The sequence below is a fragment of the Nothobranchius furzeri genome, chromosome 12 (assembly GCF_043380555.1).
Source record: "Nothobranchius furzeri strain GRZ-AD chromosome 12, NfurGRZ-RIMD1, whole genome shotgun sequence".
NCBI lineage: Eukaryota > Metazoa > Chordata > Actinopteri > Cyprinodontiformes > Nothobranchiidae > Nothobranchius > Nothobranchius furzeri.
The window spans coordinates 33,191,821-33,211,892 of NC_091752.1; the positions used below are offsets into that span (position 1 = coordinate 33,191,821).

General features: G+C 42.0%; 1 protein-coding gene across 1 annotated transcript in view; it reads right to left on the reverse strand.

The window, feature by feature from the left end:
• Positions 1-20,072, reverse strand: part of sorcs3b (sortilin related VPS10 domain containing receptor 3b) — a 79,286-nt gene that overhangs the window by 6,313 nt on the left and 52,901 nt on the right. Inside the window, exons 8-26 of the mRNA XM_015944880.3 lie at positions 15,805-15,894; positions 15,439-15,618; positions 14,484-14,630; positions 13,513-13,615; positions 13,084-13,160; positions 12,904-12,995; positions 12,040-12,147; positions 11,475-11,592; positions 11,212-11,345; positions 10,599-10,712; positions 10,137-10,308; positions 8,153-8,339; positions 7,762-7,895; positions 7,322-7,445; positions 6,909-7,021; positions 6,520-6,654; positions 1,499-1,598; positions 621-726; positions 364-524 (exon numbers count right to left, since the gene is read on the reverse strand). Coding sequence (XP_015800366.3) covers positions 364-524; positions 621-726; positions 1,499-1,598; positions 6,520-6,654; positions 6,909-7,021; positions 7,322-7,445; positions 7,762-7,895; positions 8,153-8,339; positions 10,137-10,308; positions 10,599-10,712; positions 11,212-11,345; positions 11,475-11,592; positions 12,040-12,147; positions 12,904-12,995; positions 13,084-13,160; positions 13,513-13,615; positions 14,484-14,630; positions 15,439-15,618; positions 15,805-15,894 — 2,395 coding nt within the window. The remainder of the gene's footprint in view (positions 1-363; positions 525-620; positions 727-1,498; positions 1,599-6,519; positions 6,655-6,908; positions 7,022-7,321; positions 7,446-7,761; positions 7,896-8,152; positions 8,340-10,136; positions 10,309-10,598; positions 10,713-11,211; positions 11,346-11,474; positions 11,593-12,039; positions 12,148-12,903; positions 12,996-13,083; positions 13,161-13,512; positions 13,616-14,483; positions 14,631-15,438; positions 15,619-15,804; positions 15,895-20,072) is intronic.

Below are 20,072 nucleotides of genomic sequence, written 5' to 3' on the forward strand. Positions count from 1 at the left end.
TTGAACTCCTTCAGTCACCGTTGTATTAACATTTAAATCGTCTGCATGTTTCCACAAGGCTGCTCTGTGTCTGTCGCTAGATATTTCATCGGCTCTCGTTTTATTATTTTTGAGCGGGGATAACGGTGCTGTTGACGAAGTTAAAGGAAGCAGCATCCTGACCAATCGCAGGCTTGAGCTCTCCGACCTTGCAACCCTGTTGGAGAACCCTTGCGACCACAGATAATGACGTTGCATGTCTCCACAGATAAGAAGTATAATCTAGGCCTAAATATTGCAAAACTATTTAGTGTAAAACCTGTTTGTATTTCTTCCATTTGTCAAGTACAGTGTCAGATATTAACTGCAAAGAAGAAGAACTACCTCTGCTTCTGCCCTCCAGCTCCTTTTCCATGAATTCTTTCTGAGATGGAAACTCGCTGAGTTTGACCTTGGACATGGCATCGTTCTGACCCACTGTGCTCATCACCTCTGGATCCTTCTCGTGGCGGTCCTCTGTCTGAACATGAATCCATGGGATTTTTCTTTTGGTGCATCAACAAGAAACAAAAACAAAAACAAAGAGCATTTTTTTCTTTCTGAATTCACAGATTAAAAAAACCTCTTGTGAGTGGACGTACCTTTTGAATTTGTAGATAAAAAATGCAGCTAAACCAACGAATACGACGCTGAGCAGCATGAGCATGGCCGACCCACTATGGATGGTATTTGAATCCACAAGTGGAGCTGAAAAAAGTACATTTTGATTAAGACGTATTCATAAAACCTGTTCTCTTTTTCCCAATCTATGCCTTGTTCCTTGCCCCACGTCATGTACCAACTGCAGCTACAGTTTAAAGCACTGTACTTTGTGTGTAATCCCCTGAGGGCTTTCAAAGGAACCGTTAGGATGTCCACCGCGTCTCCCTGGGATCTGTCACAAGGTAGCAGCTTATGCATGCTGAGAAGCAATATTCAAAGTGTTTCCCCTCACCACCCATCTTTTTCTCCCTCAGAGAGACACCTATGAAGTGTATGACCTTTCTGGATCTTTTTAAAGGCAACCCAGACCTTTGTAGGCAGACACAAATGAAGACAGATCCATTGGTGGATGAAAAGGGTAAAGCCACGCGGAGCTGATCGACACATTTTAGCAATATGCTAATGACCAGGTGACCCTGCAGATTTCCTCAAAGCATACCAAGAGCCTTCTTTGTCAATCACTCTCATCGATTGGCTGATTTCAAACAGAGCTACTGTACCTCAGCCTCGGGTCAAAATTGAACATTGAAGATAATTTTAGTCCTGTAATGCCATATGTAGTTTTCTGCAGTCGTTAAAAACACACAAGTGAGCTTTTTCCATACATGCAAGCAGAAAAAATTGTGCTGCAGAAATGTAGAAACGCAGTAATGTATTAAATTTCACCATCATTTGAAGCATTTGTTTAATGCACCTGCACATGCAACACCTGCAGTGGTGGGTGGACACAATAAGCTAATGTCCCAGAAACACTTACCCAAAGTTTGCTGAGTCATGTACACGATAATGCGAGTATTAGCTTTCAGCTCAAACTGGATCCGGCCTTGGTTCAGGGCATTGGCAAAAATATCTGATATCTGTTTAAAAGACGCGCATGCACACACACACACACACACACACACACACACACACACACACACACACACACACACACACACACACACACACACACACACACACACACACACACACACACACACACACACACACACACTTGTCAGATATATTTTTTAATAACTGAAATGAGTTAGTATTCATTAGAATGATTCAGTGATTTGTGTTTGTAACACAGATGCATAAGTCCATCCACACCAAGCATAACACATAAGGCCGGTCGTAAATAACTTCCTTTTACCTTGTGATGAGTTTGTGCAACAACTCTAACGACAATGACAGCAGCAAACAATAAAAACAGTGTCAGCAAATCCAAAATACAGCAGGAATCGCTGCCTCGCCTCTGTGATGTTCAAATTGGACATGTTTCATGGTGGGCTTCACACTGCTCTCTTATTATCACCTGCATTATGTGGATCAAAGCTAAACCGTGAACCCCACTTTATTAGTGTTACATTTACACTGTTGTTGCCTCTTTTTGTGAGTTAATTAATGGTGTTAAAAAACACTCATTCTTGATGGGCTTTCGGTATATCAGCATTCACTTAATATGATATTAGGTAGAACAAACCACAGAAACCAAAATATACACAACCAAGTAGTTTTCCGGTTACGGATCTGATTGGAAAAAAATTACATCCAAGGAGAAAAAAGGAACAAAAACAAAACAAAACAAAACAAAAATCAAGCAATTAAAACTACTGATTTCCACAAAATGTGTAAACATCCATGCCTGTAACCAACAGTGTAGCTTTTCTCATTTCTCCTAGCAGATAACTTTTATCTGGTGGTGGTCGGAGGGTCCGGTGGCGCCTGTGCTCGGGAGCCTCGCCTCTCATCTCCACCAGTGTATGAATGTGTGTGTGAATGGATGAATGATACACTGTAGTGTAAAGCGCTTTGGAGTCCTTACTCTGAGAGGCGCCATACAAGTGCAGGTCATTATCATTTTATCCTTAGCTGCATTAAAAATGTCCCTCTCTTGAAAGCAGTATGTATGCCAGATAACTAATGAATGTTGCAATTTAGCATCAATTTCTCATGAGATCTCAATCAGAGGGATTTTTCATCTTGTGCATGTTCACATTTTCAGTAAAAGCAGAATGGCTCTCCTCACTGAACGAGCTCCGCTTCCATTGGTGAGTTCAGCAAGACTTGGAAAGTTCCGGCCTATCATTTTACATAAATACAGTATTGTCTGGGTGCAAAAATCACAATGCAAGAAATTATAGCATGAATCAATCAATCAGTCAAAGATACTTTATTAATCCCAGAGGGAAATTAGAGTTTCAGTACACACGATTCAAAGATCAGACATACGTGGGCAAAACACATGACAAGAATTGGTGACTGTGGTCATTCGCAACCCTGAGTTGCACTACCTTAATAGAGATCAGAGGGTTACATGAGGATTGGTTCAGATGGAGGGGGAAAAAGGCACCTCACAGTTCCCCTCCACTGGGAGGGCAGCTTTGCTCTGCAAAAAAACACCTCAGACAGATATGCAACAGACTTCAGACAACACACAACTTAAGTGTCCACTAGGTGGGGTTGTGGGTTGGGACTATCCCAACTTCAGTTCCTGCAGCCACGATAAGCAGCGCATGTCACCTCAGTGTGGATAGGTGGAGGAGCATTGAGGGTTGGAGGGTTGCAGTGACCCTGGAACGTTTCAGCGGCCTTCTCGCAGTCCCGCCCAGGCTGGCAAAGGAGACAGAGTTGAGTTGCCATAGCGACGGCACATTCCACATATCTTCTGAGGGGGGAGTTTTCTTTGGAGCCTTGCAGGCTCAAGGATGCCAGATTACGATTAGAAATTGTTTCGGGGCCAGACAGAGATTATTTCCTTTCTGTCTTACAGTTTGTTGGTCCTCAAGCTCTCGAAATCCCAATAATGGACATTAATCTATCCCAATCCGTGCTGACTCGTCCACTCTCTCCTTGATGGCATCCATTTTTTGTGCCAAAGAATGAATCTCGGCCAAAGTTCCAAGCTTACGATTCATCTTGACAATTATGTGAGTCTGTGAATTCGCAGCGTGGTGCAAACCATCTCTGAGCTCCGGGATTAGGCCAATATTCCCCGACAGCTCAGTAATTTTCCGGTAAGCCAGGAAGCCAAAGCTAATGAGCAGGAAACCTGACACCAACACCACAAATATCCACACGTCTTCAGAGTCTTCCACAGACAGCTGAGAGAAACAAATCAAGTTCCACTGTTTCCAGGAGTCCATGATGTGTCCAACTGGGTCTGTCCAAGCGGGGCATCCGGGAGCCCTTTCTCCCGTTCTCATCGTTGAAAAAATTTTATCAGTCGCATTGAGAGACCAACTGACGAGATCCATTTTAGTGAATTTCAGTTTCCAGTTTCCAGAAAAAATGCAGAAGCAGCCGTGCACCCAGCACACAGAGACAGACAAAGGGCATTGAGGATATGATATGGAGCAGAGGAGGAAAAAAGCGTCTGCACCCTCCAAGAGCCGGAAGAAGAAACTAGCCTAAAAATCAAGACGAAATGCAGCAGCGGCAACATATTTTGCTTTGCAGAGCAGTCCAGCCAAGCTCTATTGTAGCCTCAGCAGGTCTCCCATTGGCTCACACATTTGTAGGTCCAGGCAATCACAGTGCTCTGTTTGTAGAGAGACATTAGGCGGGCTTAGCACCAGAGCTGCGATGGAGAACTACAATGATGGTGTCGGCTCAAGAACGGTGCTTGTTTGAAACAGCATTGGGTGATTGAAGCCTAGGGCACACCGGAGGTAGACGCGTCGTGTCGCGCCCACGCCGTCATTTTAAATAGAAGCCATTATAGTTAATGAGAGTGGCTAGACACCACAGTGCCGTGGCTGTTTACGTTGTGGAGGGCTTTACTACAAACATTACGACGTGGAACGACTTCACGGCACAAACCCAGCCACAGTTTTGATACTATTGATCTTTAAATATTCTAATAATTAGCATATTTACCCATTTATTATGAATTAGAATCTGACAAAACACAACGGTAAGTCTGATCAGGTATAAACAATAGAGTAACTTCCTACGTTATGTTGTGACTATCACGCGACTTTCCAAGAAGCCCTCAGCGGTGAGTCCTATGTGACCACTTGACTCCTTAAAACTGCGGGCGCAGCAGCGCATCTGTCTCCGGTGTGCCTCCCAGCTTTAGACTTGGGCTTTTCTTTGGAACATGAGGGATAGAGCGTCGTCTTCATCTTCTTCTTCATCTTCTTCTGAGTTCTGGTTTTGAAAGACAATCGTAGATTCTCTTCCGCGATCGAACTCTGTCTTTGTGTTGTTACCAGACTTTACATTTACATGTATAGGATGGTGTGCCAGGCTAGCATGGAGCTACAACAACTAGTAGAATAAGGTATTTAATAGGGATGCACCGATGGATCGGCATTTGATCGTAATCGGCCGATAGCGCCCCTATCGGTTTTGATCGGAATTTTCAAAATAGATCAAAGCAAACCGATCAGGTAGGGTTGTCACGGTAACCAGTGTAGCGCTAAACCCCGGTAAAAAAAAAAAGTTGACAATAATAACCGTCTTGTTTTTAAAAAACTATATTATCTTGGTGGGTTTACCGTGGCTGCGGTGTAGGCGCGGTGACCCTTACCAGCCACCGTATCATCTGCTGAAGTTGCCGGCGGCACATGCACGCTTTGTTTACAACAAAACTTTCTTGAAGCTAAAGCTGAAATAATGGCCAAAGGAGGAGACGGCAGCGCTCAGGAGGACATTTATTATCCCTCAAAGAAGACAAAGTTGGAAGTACGGGCATATTTTAGATATTTGAAAAATGCCGAGGAAGTTTATAGAAGACGGGCGGCTATCCTGTTTGCAGCACGAGCAGAAAAAGTGTCTGTGAAAGGCAGCAACGCTTCATATCTCATGACACATCTGCGTGACCATCACCCACAACTCTACAGTCAACGCAAGGCAAGCTAACGTTAGCGTTTTAGCTAAAATGCGTGATCCGAGGATTTGGGTTGAGGGAGAATGCAACGAGTCGCTATATAAAGCAGCCGCAGCGCCGCTACCTGCATATAAACCGTGTCGCGGACACCGCCATGTTGAAATGACGCTATGCATTACGGGGCTCCCAGGGGCAGATAAGAGTTGGTCTCTCTCCGAGAATAATTATGAATTTAACAACGATTACTGCCTGATGACATTTTCCCACATCTGCAAAGCTCACTGGAAGGACACAAACCGAGGACAATATTTTCCTGAAATACGGATTGCTCAAGTAAGGGTAAAAAAAAAGTATCTGATTAGAAGGCTACTTGAGTACTGAGTATCATCTGATCTAATATTTTTAAATGATGACATCAAACAGAAATAAAATACGAAGTTATGGGCAAAAATTGGTATTATAAAGACTAAAGGGGAAAAATGTAAACAAATAAACAACATAATTACAAAATAACACATTTTAGGCTAAATTTAGACACAAACTGAGGACAATATTTCCTGACATACAGGGTTTATTTAATTGTGTGAAAATGTAGCACGTTTAAAAAAAATACCGCGATAATACCGAAAACCGTGGTAATTTTGGTCACAATAACCGTGAGGTTAAATTTTCACACCGTGACAACCTAATACAGACCATTTTACATTAGGTTACATTTCCTTTATTCCCAGATTATGTAGTTTGTAGCACTCATTATAATGTTGTAGAAAATTTCTGGCCAATCCACGTGATCGGTATCGGTGATCAGCATTCTTTGATATCGGTATCGGTGATCGGCAGCAAAAAACCTGATCGGTGCATCCCTAGTATTTAACTGCCTTTTTTTCTGTTTAGTTGCCTAATTTTCATTGTGCCATGCAAAAATGAAGATTGTAAACATGTTAGCATATCGTGGCTCTTACTGTGTCCAGTGCTTCTTCACTGTTTTTCTTGTGTTCACTTAAGGTGCGCTCATCAGGCAGGATAAAGAGCTCAGCGGTGGTTGGGAGTCCCGGGTACATGGACACCATCAGCTGATCTTCAGGAACGTCAGACACCTGCATTGATCCAACAACACAACCAAAGCAAAAGCTAAAGCTTGAAACCCATTTTCCATTAAAAAAAATACTAACATAAATTTGAATTTACAGTAAACCGCACTTGTACAGTCACTACAGATAACGTTTCAGATAGGACCATGTCAGAACATGACTGCTGCTTTGTAATTCCACAGATATAAAATAATAATGACCCTGGGAGCCACTGGAGTCTGACGTTATTCCCAGGAAAGATCTGCTGGGACTTGACGTACCTTTGACAGAGCTGTCCGCACCACACGGCCTATGTCCTCCCTCCACTCTGGGATGTCAGGATTGTGCTCATCAAGAGTCGGCGAAAACGACAACAGCAGTGACCTGAAGAACTCTAGGAAAAACAGAAGTAACGTCTATTCGAATATGAACGCTACTTCTGGTTTAGCTTCTGATTAATCTGATGTACAGTTGTGTCTTTTTTCATTTGGGAGCATACGCCTTGAAGTTAATTGGTCCTCCGGCGTTTGTGTTCGCACACCGTGACATTTTATTCATTAGATAGGTCCACATGAACATACACGACAAAGTCTGCAGCGCTGACCGAGAGACGTTACCCCCCCCCCCCCCCATCCAATTCTATATTACATATCCATGTAGAAGAAATACTTTGAAGTGTGTATATTTCACTCACCTTTAACAGTGATAACTTTGGAGTCCTGCATGACGATGCTTCCACAAGCAACTTGGACCGTGACCTTGTTTTTCCCCTCTCTGTGAAACATGTGGGAGATGCTTCCTTCCAGAGTAATAATGGGCTGAATTTCAAAAGGAGAAAAAAAACACTGAGAATTGCTGAATAAATACTACCTATATGCAGCCCTTGACTTGCTGTATAATGAGGATTGTTTCAGTGAATGCAATCAGCATGTTAAGCAAATACGACGACCCATCAGGGCAGAATCTCTCATGTGTGATCTGGTTTTACGTGAGTTGTGCCAAAACTCTGCAGATTTCCACTTTTAAATTGTAAACAACAGAGCAAGGATATGGTAGGGGGAGTGAGAGCGGTGACAGTAAACAAGACTAAAATGTTTGCTGCAACAGTCAGTGGGAGGAGGAGAAGACTCTCACCTCGGAGCTGTTGTCAAACCACCAGAAGAAGGTCAGAGTTCTGGTGTGGCTCGGCCAAACGACTGCGGTCAGATTAGCCGCTTTCCCACTGACGGCCACAATGGGAGCAGAGAGGTATACTCGCTCCACTGGACCTGAGGGGAAAACACACAAACACTGGCCAATTTCTTTCCATGCATGGAACACAAGGAGAAAACCTCTATGTGATCAGAGGTGATGCATATTCAGCTGCAGGAAGTTTGTCCAAGAGTAGAATTAAAACAAACAAAAAAAACATGAGTGACATGAAACTCAGCAGCGAAGAGTTGTAACTGACTATCTACGAGAGAGAGAACGTTCAAGTTGCATGCACCGCTGCAGGGATGAGTAATGATGTTACTTATTCACATACTGGTGATGTGTAAGAAGAGCGTGCTGCTGTCAGATCCCTGGTTGTTTTCCGCAGAGGCTGTCACTCGGTAAATCCCAGTCATCCTGTAGATGTGCTTGATGCCGTCATCGGTCCTGCTCAGGTTGGAGTATGTGATCTTGATGCCGTCCCCGAAGTCTAGTTGGATGCTGGTGCTCGGCGAGTCTCCCTGCAGACACAGTGGTATAACACAGCATCTGTCATCTCGGCTTAGGCCGGGACACTTCAGTTAGGCCACATGAAAACTGGAGAAAGCTCAGCGCTCAGCTTAAGTGCAGGGGCTCACATGTCCTTTGAGTTGTGTCACTAACATTTTGTAGGTAAATGTGAATAAAAGCTGACAGAAATTCAACCGAGAGAACATGAGGGAAAGTGGGAAAAGGGTCCAGAAAAGGCAAAAAGGTCATCAAGTATGGAAAAGTAAGACGTCTATAAACTTTTTTTTCTCATTAGATGAAGTCATCATTTGTGCAATGCATCAAAATAAAAACTAATGATAAAATTTTTCAATTTAATGTCTTCAAAGTGATTCTTAAAGCTCTCATTTACACATTTTTTTCCAATACATTTGCTGCGGTCTCTAGTATGAGTCATTGTTCTTTGTGGAAACAAAGCTCTGATGCTCCTGTGTCAGGAAGTAGAAAGCAGGAGTCGGAGGCAGAAAAAGGCAGGATTCGGTGTCTTGCTCATAATTATTCATGATATCCAGACATCTTGCATCTTATTGGCTAACAGCAACGCAACTCATCCACTGTCTCCATTTTCTCTGCAATGCTGATATTTAGTGTCCATAAATAACGAAACCTGAAGGCGTTCTGCTTTGTTGTGGAGTCGCTAATGCTACAGGGGTGCCCAATCTGGGTCCTCAAGATCCCCAATCCAGCTTGTTTTATATCTTACCCTGCTGATTCAGTGGCTGACTCACCTGTTCAACAGCTCCTCGGGCTCTGCAGAACACTACTAATCACCACTGATTCAAGTCAGGTGTGTTGAAACAGGAAAGCTTCTAAGACATGCTGGTTAGGGGATCTCGAGGACCAAGATTGTGCACGCTGTGCTAACGGTTAGCTTCTGCACGCCGAGACGTGCTCTGCTCTCTCCTTGGACGCAAAATCATCGACAGCCTTCTCCATTGTGAGCCAAGATGGGCGAGTCCACGAGTGTTAAGTGACAGTGTGATGAAGATCTGAGTGTAGTGTTGGGAAAGTTTGTTTCAGTTCAGCTCGTAGTTCATTATTACATTTTTCATAGTTCCAAAAATTTACTAGTTCATAGTTATTTTGCAACACTACAACAAGGATCCCTTGATTAGTGTTACTTAGTGCATTATTAAGCATTGATAAACAATTAAAGTTTTAGACCACAGGTCCTTTGTCCTAACCTTAAGGACACTTAATAGTTAACAATATTAGGAATGTTATTAAAATATCTTTTGTTTATTAATGCTTAATAATGCACTAAGTACCATTAAAAAGGTGACCCTTATTGCAAAGAATTAATAGTTCTTTTTTTAGTATGTTGCATTGAGCTAGGCATTTTCAAATCATTACAACGTGTTCAGTCCTCGCTCGCACCCTGCTGCAGATGCTACCCCTTCAGTATCCTCAAAAACATGATGAACAGTCAGTGTTTGTGTTTTAAATGAGGAATTATTAAAACAAAACAGGTTGATGTAGAACACAAGGATGCACCTCAAAGTGCAAAACATTAAAATATGTAATTATCTTTGAGTTAAGTCTCTTTTTTTTTTCAAATTTGCGGGGTCTACTCTTTACAACTTCTATGGTGAACAGGATGCCACGGCTTTAGATCCATGGAAATCTGGAGTTCTCGAACGGCGAGAGAGAGCAACGTTCCTAAACACGGTCACACAACATATATGAGTTTGTGCCTTTTATATTAGAGGTTAAAACTTAAAATAGTCAGAAAACTGTCACAAAGCTGAGGAGTCTGGGTAGTGACTAACATAATCGAGGCGGATCATGAACGTGACATTGCTTTGGACGGTGGCGCTCAGCTCTCCATTTCCCGTGGTCAGCTGGAGGCCTCGAGGAGCTCGGGGATGACACGCCACCCTCTTAGGTGAGAAGAAGTTCCTCCCTCTCTCCTTGCAGTTATTGGACAGAACCTTCCGGTACCTTAAAGCATTAAACAGAAAGTAACATTGCAGAACATGATTTCTTTTATTCAACTCAACAAAATGTAAAAGCGGACACACTGAATACATTCTATATCATAACCTTGCTCTCTCGTATTAAAAGGAAAAGAGACACAGTGAGACACTTTTTTTGAGCCCACAAAGCAGTAAACAATAATTTTCCTTTTTTTTATGCCAGACAGCTTGTCAAACAAGGTGAGACAGAAAAACATGTTTTTTTTTTGTTTTTTTTTTTTTTTTTCCAGGGACTGAGCATTGGATCCCACTTACCCAGTGCTGTTAAGAAAGCTTTGGCTGGAGCTGCAGCTTTTAGCCGCACCATTTGGATTAAACCAAAAAGCGGGAGAGCACTTCCCATCCGTTTGGCGTTCCCACCCATAATCACTGCCAAAGGAAATCAGAAAAAAGGAAAAGCACAACATTTCACGAAATGATAACTATTACTACTCAAAATAATCCACAAGCTTTTGTAGTCGGGCAGACGCTCCGCAGTCAGAGCTTCGTGGAATATTTTAAGACCATACATAGAGACATGATTGTCAGACAAGCAAGATCAAAGAGAATTTCAGATAGATGGATAAAATATATTTAAAATTAATTTAATGATTAATTATGAATTGAATTATAATAAGTCACTTGACATCATGCAAATCACAGAGGCATTATGAAAAGTTTTGAACTCCCTGCTACATTTTGCTATAATTGGAGTCACGTTGCAGAGAAACTGTCATTTAAAATTGACAATGAAAATACCGAACTTTGGCAAGCTGATACTTAATTAAGTCAGCTTGTTAGCGTTTATAATAGAGTTAAATGCTCAAAGTAGAGCAACTGCTTGGAAAAAGAAGTTTTGTCCAGAAACAATAAGACTAGAAAATATCACCATTCAAAATCATAGGCTGTGCAGAGACATGGCTCTGAGGAGTAGATCCTGGAGTAGTCTTGGGCCAGCATGCAACGGTTGCCAGGCCTTCGCTTCATATAGACCTGCTTTTCACCCATCACACAGAGCTCTCCCTGTCAGACAAAGAGAGTTTTTCACAAACTTGGCACAAACTCTGGAAAAATAATTTCTAATTTTAATGCATTTTTGCTAAAGAAACAGCATACTAATTTTACGTTAGCATGCATTTATTTAATATACACCTTGTTGTGTAAAAGCCACGTCTGATAATCCCCATCCATGCATCGCCTGCTAAAAAGACCCGTGTAGTCAATCTTGATCAGTTGCCACTCAGATCGATGGCTAAAGTGTCCAAAAAAGCTGCAAAATGACAAAAGAACCATAAAAAAACAGACCATGGTGACGTGCAGCTCTTTGGTTTGATTTGCAACATATTTAGTATTGAAGATCCATCACAAACACAAGTCTGAAAAACAATGAAACCATCAGCTGCCATATCTTTCAGTGCAGTGATGTGCCAGCCTTTGTCTAGATGTTATTCACCTAGAAAATCCATAGAGTTCAATCCGATCACACGTCCCCACAAACGACAGGATTAAAACATGACTGTGCAGCTTATCTCCAGAGATCTAAAGTCCACGTCCAAGCAGATCAAAGCTGTTGAAAGCAGAACTACGCAAGTGGTTTTATTGTTGTGGCTGATCAAAATAGTATTTCTAGTTGGAGCTTTCTTCGTTTGCACCTCGATGAGTGCTGCTTGTTGAGGCCGGATATCCTCCTGGGCTGTAACTGGGCATCTTCACTTACGTGATAATGTGATTGTCAGACTCTGGCTCCATTAAAACTCCGTCCACATACAAAGGTGCCAAGGAGAAACTGTGGCGATCCCATTTCTTCCCCTCATCCAGACTGATCCTGCAGGCAAAAATACAACAGCTGCCTTCGTGTTTATCCATCAGCAGAAAAAAAAACTATCAGTTTTCACTAAGCTTACAGCATTAAACGTTGCATGCACACAGTGGGACGGCAGGTAAAGGGAAATATGCAAAATAATTTTAGGTCATTTGACAATTGCCCTGTTTGCCGGATTCTCTTTGTCTGAAAAATTATCCCGACAGCAGGCTGAACAAAAGGAGCACCTGTTCCACGGCCCCAGTACAGTTTTTGAAGGTGACAGAACATCAGAAGGAAAGGTGTGACTCGGGTTCTAACATTAGAAACATATTTGGGGGGTTTCAAATCACCTTTTCTGTGAGCTTGATCACTTTTGACAGGGTTGTAGTGTGCAGGGACATCAAAGTAGATAGTGTTACTAAGCTCCCACAATGAGGGACTTATGAGGGCATTCTGAGTCTCATATTTCCATCCCGCTCTACCTCTCATTTACATAAAAGCACTCAAACCTTCATATCCAACCAAGAGTACAAAGCGGCAACACGCTCTCCTCTGTTGAAAATGACAGTTCTGAAGCCACCGTGCCGATGCAATAATCACATAAACTTGGCCCATCAGCATTTCAAAACATTAAATGTAATCACATGCTGCACCCCACCTCCCAAATGAAATTACATCCAGGTAATTTTCCACTCCATCTCCAACACCTACAGTTCCAACCTTCAGTGGGCTTCCTTTTTTCTTTTTTGGTGAGGTTTCACGACAAGCCGGACGTACCACAGATGTCGAATCGGGGTGGCCGCATGTAAGACTCCGAGCAAAGCTCCACCGTTGTCCAGAAACCAAATGTTGTACTCTTCATCAAAAATCTGCATTGTGGGAAAAATAATGTTCTTCTCAGTAATTTGAAGGTCTGATTTGTGAGCATTGTGCGTTTAAGAAACAGATGGCTCTTACCTGTCTCCAACTATTTCCTGCATCAGATGTTATGAACATCCCAAGGTTGGAGGAGGACAGCTCTATGCCGATATTCCCTGAGTGCAATAACACTTTTAACTTGCGTGCATATTTACACAGAAAAATACCAAATATCACACTTTCTGTGTATGCACAATCAGCTGGAAAAAAAATATCATCAATAAATAATTGGGTGCCTGTCCTCATTTTCCAGCGAAGGACAACTTTTATGGCTTACTGCAGCCTAATCATTTCACCCAACAACACGAAATTCAGAAGCTGAAGTTTCTGCATTTGATTTCAGTGACAGAAAGAGGACAACATGCCATTTAGTTTGAGCGCTTTGCACTGCTGCAATGCATCCACCTGAGAAACAAGAGGCGTCCGTAGTCTGTCGGCTTCAAATGCACGTCTTTAAAGTAACCGTACCTGTTCCCACGATGATTCCCGGTACAGACTTTTTGCTGGTGATGGGTCCAGATGTGTAGGGATTCTCTGACATCTCCAGATGAAGATGCAGCGAGCAAAATGGCTGTCAACAGCACAAGAAGAAGCAAGGTGCATCAAGATTTGAATAAAAGGAAGCTGCAATTAGCGCTCTTTTCTTTCTATTCTTCCCAGCGATTGGAAACTGCCAACATTTTCAGAGGCTGTTCCTGCAACAAAGATGCTTTGATCCTCTCATCTCCTCTGTTAGTAAAACAGGAAATAGCTGAGAGGACACGGAGGGCATTTGAATTGTTATATTCCAAAGCAAACAAGGCATGTAATTAAAATTCCCCAAGATGCACTGATAAAACTGGCGAAATTGATTCAAATCATTTCACTCATCTTCCTGACTGAGGCAAACTGAAAAACATCAATAGAGCTTTACAAAGAGCCAACGCTGGAGGGGGGTGGGGGTCGGGAAGCAGACGGGAGCAAAGTGGTCATTTTTTTACAGCACATCCAAAGACTGTAACCTGCTATTATCTGAATAATACACATTTTGTGTCCCTAAAGGACGCACTGGCTGGATTAGGGTTCAATCATACAGGCTGAATAACAACACGGACCTTAATGTAATTCTCTGTCATCTAACATTCATTAGTCCAACGTGACTTCAGGTAGTAAATTGAAATCACAGAGGTTAATGGAAAGTCAGGACCCCTGAACCTCAACGCGATGACACTCCGTGCCTTACACTGATAATAAGAATATTCCAGCCAAGCATCTCTTCGACCATTTAGGAGCCAAAAAAAAAAATAAGCACCTGTTGATGAAGCTGGCACCTGGCCTTCTGCAAATATGGCTCTGAACCCAAAAACATCACATGCAAAGCTGATGAGATTGAAACATTTGATGAATGAGCATAATTTTGCATGAATGAAAACATCCATTCACTTTTGACAAAAGCTCACCAGAATGCAGTGAAGGTTATTTCCCACAACATCAGTGGCAGGAGCTGGCAGCAGAGCCCATGTTTGTCCCTTGTTGTATGTGATGAAAGTCTTAATGTGACCATCCACCAGTTTGTTGGCAAGATACATGCCGTTTATCCCCTCAACCTATCAACAAAAACAGGAAAAACAAAAAGATGTCAGGAGGGCAAAAATGCTAAAAAGTGTTCTGATTAATAAACCCAAAGGCTCATTATCAGCTAAATTTGCTCCACAAATCAAGCTATTGTAAATATAGGTGCAATAAATGATCAAATATTACAGTTGGCACCACTGAGATGTCATTTATCTTAAATACGATTTATTTACGCCAGCCTGAATTCATACCTGGAAATAAAGCGGTGTGTTTCAGTGAAACTCCGCCCACTCCCGCTCTGACAAAACGTGTCGACAACAGCGTCTAAGACAGGTCAGTTGCTGTATAGGCAGTGGTAGTCTAGTGGTTAAGGCATCTACACTCTAAACACTGGACTACCAAGTCTGTCACATGACAATAATCACCTAACACATGTTTCCTGTGCTGACTGTTGGAGACAGGTTTCACACCTGAGACTAGCTTCCAGGGGAGGAGCAGGGCCTGATGATGACACTAGCTTAGGCTGTACGGGATTTTCAAAGTAAAACTCAAAATGTGTAGCTTCTACAGGAAAATGCATGAATGAAAGGGGGTTTCCATGATAGGGCCCCCTTAAAAAAGTTGTCTTATATATTTGGCAAATAAATTGTGGGAAATAGCTAGACACTGAAAACCTGTGTTAGAAAACACAGAAAACAAAGACTTGTAAATAGTAAATGGAAACACTTAGGTATATTTAATCAAAAGGAGTAAACTGATGTATTTGATTACTGTTGTAAGTGAAGGAGAAATGAATGGTACCAAAACAGCAGCAGTCCTTGAACAAAGCTGACAACAAACCTTATAAAAGTCAACCAGTAGGTTACCAGCGGACCCTCTGCTGGTTCTCAGATTCTCTAATGAAAGGATAAAGTAGACCCCGGGGGAGTCTGAGATATACAGACTGTACGTGTTGTTCTGATTCCACTCTTGGACTGCAGCAAAAACCTGCTTCTCATCTGTGCTGATAATATGCATGTCCTGTAAAATGGGAAAAACAGACAGATGGAAAGAGAAAATAATGACAGCTGATGAGGAAACAGATGAGAGACTCAATGGAAAAGTCAGCTGCTCTTTTTGTTTTACAGCATTTCCTGACAAATCCTTTGTGTGGCTTGTCCTCTACGAGAAAAGACAAAAACACATCATGAAGTTATTGCTGCTTACCTTTGGCAGACAGTATTTTGGTAGCTCCATCTGCCTGAAGGGCTCTCTCATGTAGGATACAAAGTAGCTGGTTCGTCCTGACTTGGTTACCTGAGAACAAAGTAAAATAGAGCTTTTGTGATGATCAAATCGCTCTGTGTAGAAACTTTATGAGGAATGTATTTTTAAAGGCGCATGAAATAAGAAAGACATCCTCTGGTCAAATTTGGGTACTGCAGTCCATGTATCAAAACAAACGAGTCCACTCTGAGCAGCTGTTGCCAGTTACGGATCAGCACCAGAACATTCTAGATGACGAGTGAAGATGAGTCATGCGTGGTAAGTTGATAGGTAGATAGGGGCAGCAATAGCTCAGGAGGTAGAGCAGGTTGTCCAGTAATCTGAAGGTTGTCAGTTCAGTCCCGGCTCCCGCCACAGAATGCTGCTGTTGTGTCCTTGGGCAAGACACCTAACCTGCCTTGCTCGCTGGCAGTGGTCGGAGGGATCAGTGGCACCAGCGTTTGACAGTCTGTGTCCGGCAGCACACCCTAGAGTAGCTGTGGCTACATTGTAGCTCATCACCATCAGTGTGTGAATGGGTGGATCACTGATGGATTTGTGAAGCGTCTTGGGGGGCTGTAGAACCCTTACGAAGGTGCTGTACAAATACAGGCCATTTATTCTCTGTAATATCGAGTTGTTGGTAATTGAAAAAGTAACTTGAGATATTTTTATAGCTGACTATTTTTTCTAATTCACTGTTGGCATTGCTAGCTAAAAGTTAGCCTCTAGCCTTCTTTGCCTGGTATTTGAGTAAAACAACAACAGTTCTTAAGTTTACAAGAAATTACATCTGGGCCACACCTTTCACTTGCTAAGGCGTGATTCACATGTCTCCGTCAGCTCAAGTGCGGAGTCGCATATACGCATTGATGGAGACGTTTTCCCTTCGGACTTCTCCGTCACCTAGGGAGTGTTGCAAAGCAAGTCCTCGTCAGGACAACAGAGCGCAAAGTGATTTTCTGTGGCTCTCCTGCCACCATTGCAGTCACGTCTCCAGTATATTTTTATTAGCACAATTTAGACACAATATTGTGCAAAATCTGGAAAAGTAAAGCAACAACCAAATAAAATGTAACACCAATAATCAAGGTTTAGGTATCAAAGTGCTATAAATAACCAGCTAACAGTAAGACGCAAAAGTGTACAAAGTTTGAGAAAATAAATTTGTGATGTTATTCATAGTGAGATTCATTCCAGGAAACAGAAAACCAACCAGTTTATTAAAGCAGATCTCATCTGAAAGCCACAGAGGCCATAAATGCTGGCCCAACATTGGTTTTTGGACCACATCATCCATTTCTTGCTCCAACTCTTTGGCTGGAAATGGTGCACCTGCAAACTGTTTTTCTCTATTGACTTCTGAATACATCTACCCCAAATGGGACTGTTTCAATTTAGGTACATTTTCACAATCCAGTCTTTTATTCAAAATGCCAATGTCATCAATCAGGAACCACAGGTGCACTGGTTGGAAAATGCCCTTGAAGAGCACAACCCAGTTTAATTTGTACTTTTGTACAATTCTGGATCAACCCACAAACGCTTTTTCTAATGAAACATAGTTCAAAGAGTCTGGATGACAAAATAAGTTGCCTTCATGTTGTAGGCAAATTTACAACTAATAAGACTTCCTAATTGTATAACAAGTTGGATAACTGTTTGAAAATCCAAACGTGCGTGATCGTTTCACACAGTAATGAATAAGAATTATTAATTATCTGGGCTGTAACTCAGTTGTAAAATGAAACATCTCCTAAAGGAATCAAGTGAATTCACAATGCTTTACAGGCTTGATAAAACAGCAGCAGCTGTAGTCTGCTTTTCAGCGTTGAAGGCTAAATGAAATTACGAGCAAAACAGAAAATAATATTACTGCCCTGATTAGTCCAAAGCCAGAAGCCTCTGAAAATCACGTTGTCCTTATCTATTATGCATCTTGAAGATCTTAATGCACTACCACCATCCCGTCCACTTACAGGCAGGGCAACAGTGCTTGATTGCTTATTTTCTAATCAACTAGAAAGATGGTGTTTGTCCCCGAACACACTACATTAGGGCTCTAATGGAATAATCTATCGAAAATCAATGAGCTGCATTTTCCCAGGCCACATTTTTGAGGATGTTGCACTTGGCTGTTCCTACTCTCCCAAGAGACTTTGGGGGTGTTGAAGACTGCTTATTTCGTTGTAGCCCAATCGATAACCTCATTACTCTTTGTCAAGTTAAATCCAACTGCCCTGAGCAATGAAAGTCACAAGAAAGTCATCTGTGCCACCGCAGCTCTGAGCAGACACGCTCTGTGTGACTGTTCACTTATATTCACCAGCTCTCATGTCTGCCTCTGTCACAGTGGCTGATCTCATCTCCGCCAAATGCAGTAGAAACTTTCCAGAAAGATTTTATTTGGCCATAAAATTCCACTATTAGCTATTCATTAAGATGGCTTAAAGTGAACCTGGGCCACCGTTAAAGCAACATTAGCTCAGAACTAGGGATATCCCGATCAGCATTTTAGGCTTCCGATCCCGATCCTTTAACTTCAAATCCGATCCAGTTTTGATTCCCGATCCGATAGTTTGCCTTTACTATTGAAATTTATAAAGCTGAAATATATTTTTAGCAAGTAACTCAGGTTAATTTTCTAAAACTAATTTCATTAATAATTACCATTTTTGTTGTAAATCCCATGAAATCTAAGCCTTACAGAGAAAGGCCAGCTTAACTTTAATATTTTGGACAAAAGTAATGAACTAACGAATTTGCGGCAGGCTATACGCTGGAGTGCTCAATGGTGCCCTCTACTGTCATGGGACCAGAATCAAGCTTTATTTTTGAGTAAAGACCAGAGTGGCATGGGAATGTATAGTGCCATCAATATACCCTGCGCACGAAAATGAGAAAACTTCCTGTTTTGAGACTGAATGTAGTGTTATATTTCTGGTAGCTTTACTTTGCGGTGAATTCCTATTGTGAAGATGGACTCCAAAGTACGAAAAGGAAAGATCGCATTCGGTTACAAAGAGCCCATGATAACAGCAGCTCTCACTTCGTTATTCACTTTGTATTCTTTGCTCTTTCTTCTGTGTGTGTTTTCAATGCCCTTAAGGTGGACGCAGGTAACGCTAGCTCTCTTACTGCAGCTCACTTCTCCACGGGAAAACTCGGTTCTGCCTCCAGAATGACGGCGAAACAAAGATGTTGCATAGCAGGACGTAAGCTCCAGGAGAGGAAAGAGTGTTCGTTTTTTTACTGATTATGGAACTTTCTGGGAGGGCTCTGGGAAACTCCTGCAGTTCTGTGCAATCAATCAATGCAATCAATTGTTTACTGCAGGGATCAGCTGTGGGTGCTGTTTACGCTGGCTCTCTCTCCACAGGAACCTGGTTCTGCCTCCAGAATTAAGCTATAGAGAGGGCACAGAGATATAAACCATATCTACCCTTCGTGATTATGGGAAAGGTCCGCTCTCTCCCAAATGAAAGGGACGAGCTCTCAACACTTATCTCTGCTGATTTCTGCTGTGGTACTACTGACAGCCTGATGTTTTTTAACGGAGACGTGGCTTCAGTGAGCTTGTTTCAGCACGGAGAATTCAGACAAAGAAGCTTCATACAACATGGTTTAGTGTTCTTTTTCCTGATGATTAGACCTGGCTAACAGCAACACAACTCTACCTCTGAATTTATTTACATTGCAACGTTAATGTTTTATCTCCAAGACAAGCTTGAAGGAGTTCTGCTGTGTTCAGTTGCTAATGCTAACAGTTAGCTTCTACTTACCAAGTCGTGCTCTGCTGTTTCCTGGATGCTAAACTGTCAACAACCTTCTCCATCATGAGCCATGAATGTGTGACATAGATCTGTCAGGATTTTCAAATCTTAAGAGTTTCAACATTTATTTTCTATCAGAAGCTAATGCAGGAAATGGTGTTGGACACAATAATCACATCCAGTCTGCAGGTTAAATTCAGCAAGTGACCGATCATTTTCAAAAATGATGAGTAAAAAATGGTTTCTCAGTGAAGGATCTCTTTATGTATGCATGCACAAATTTATTATGGCCACTTTGTGCTACTTTCATTTGTTTGAAGCTTTGTTTGTGTGCGTCCTCTGAAATTATTGCAACAGATTTGCAAACTGCAATATGCGAGTAACCTGTAGGGGGAGTTGACAAAACAAGCAAGGCATAGGCCTACTCACCATTGTCAGGCTGTCTGGTCAACACAT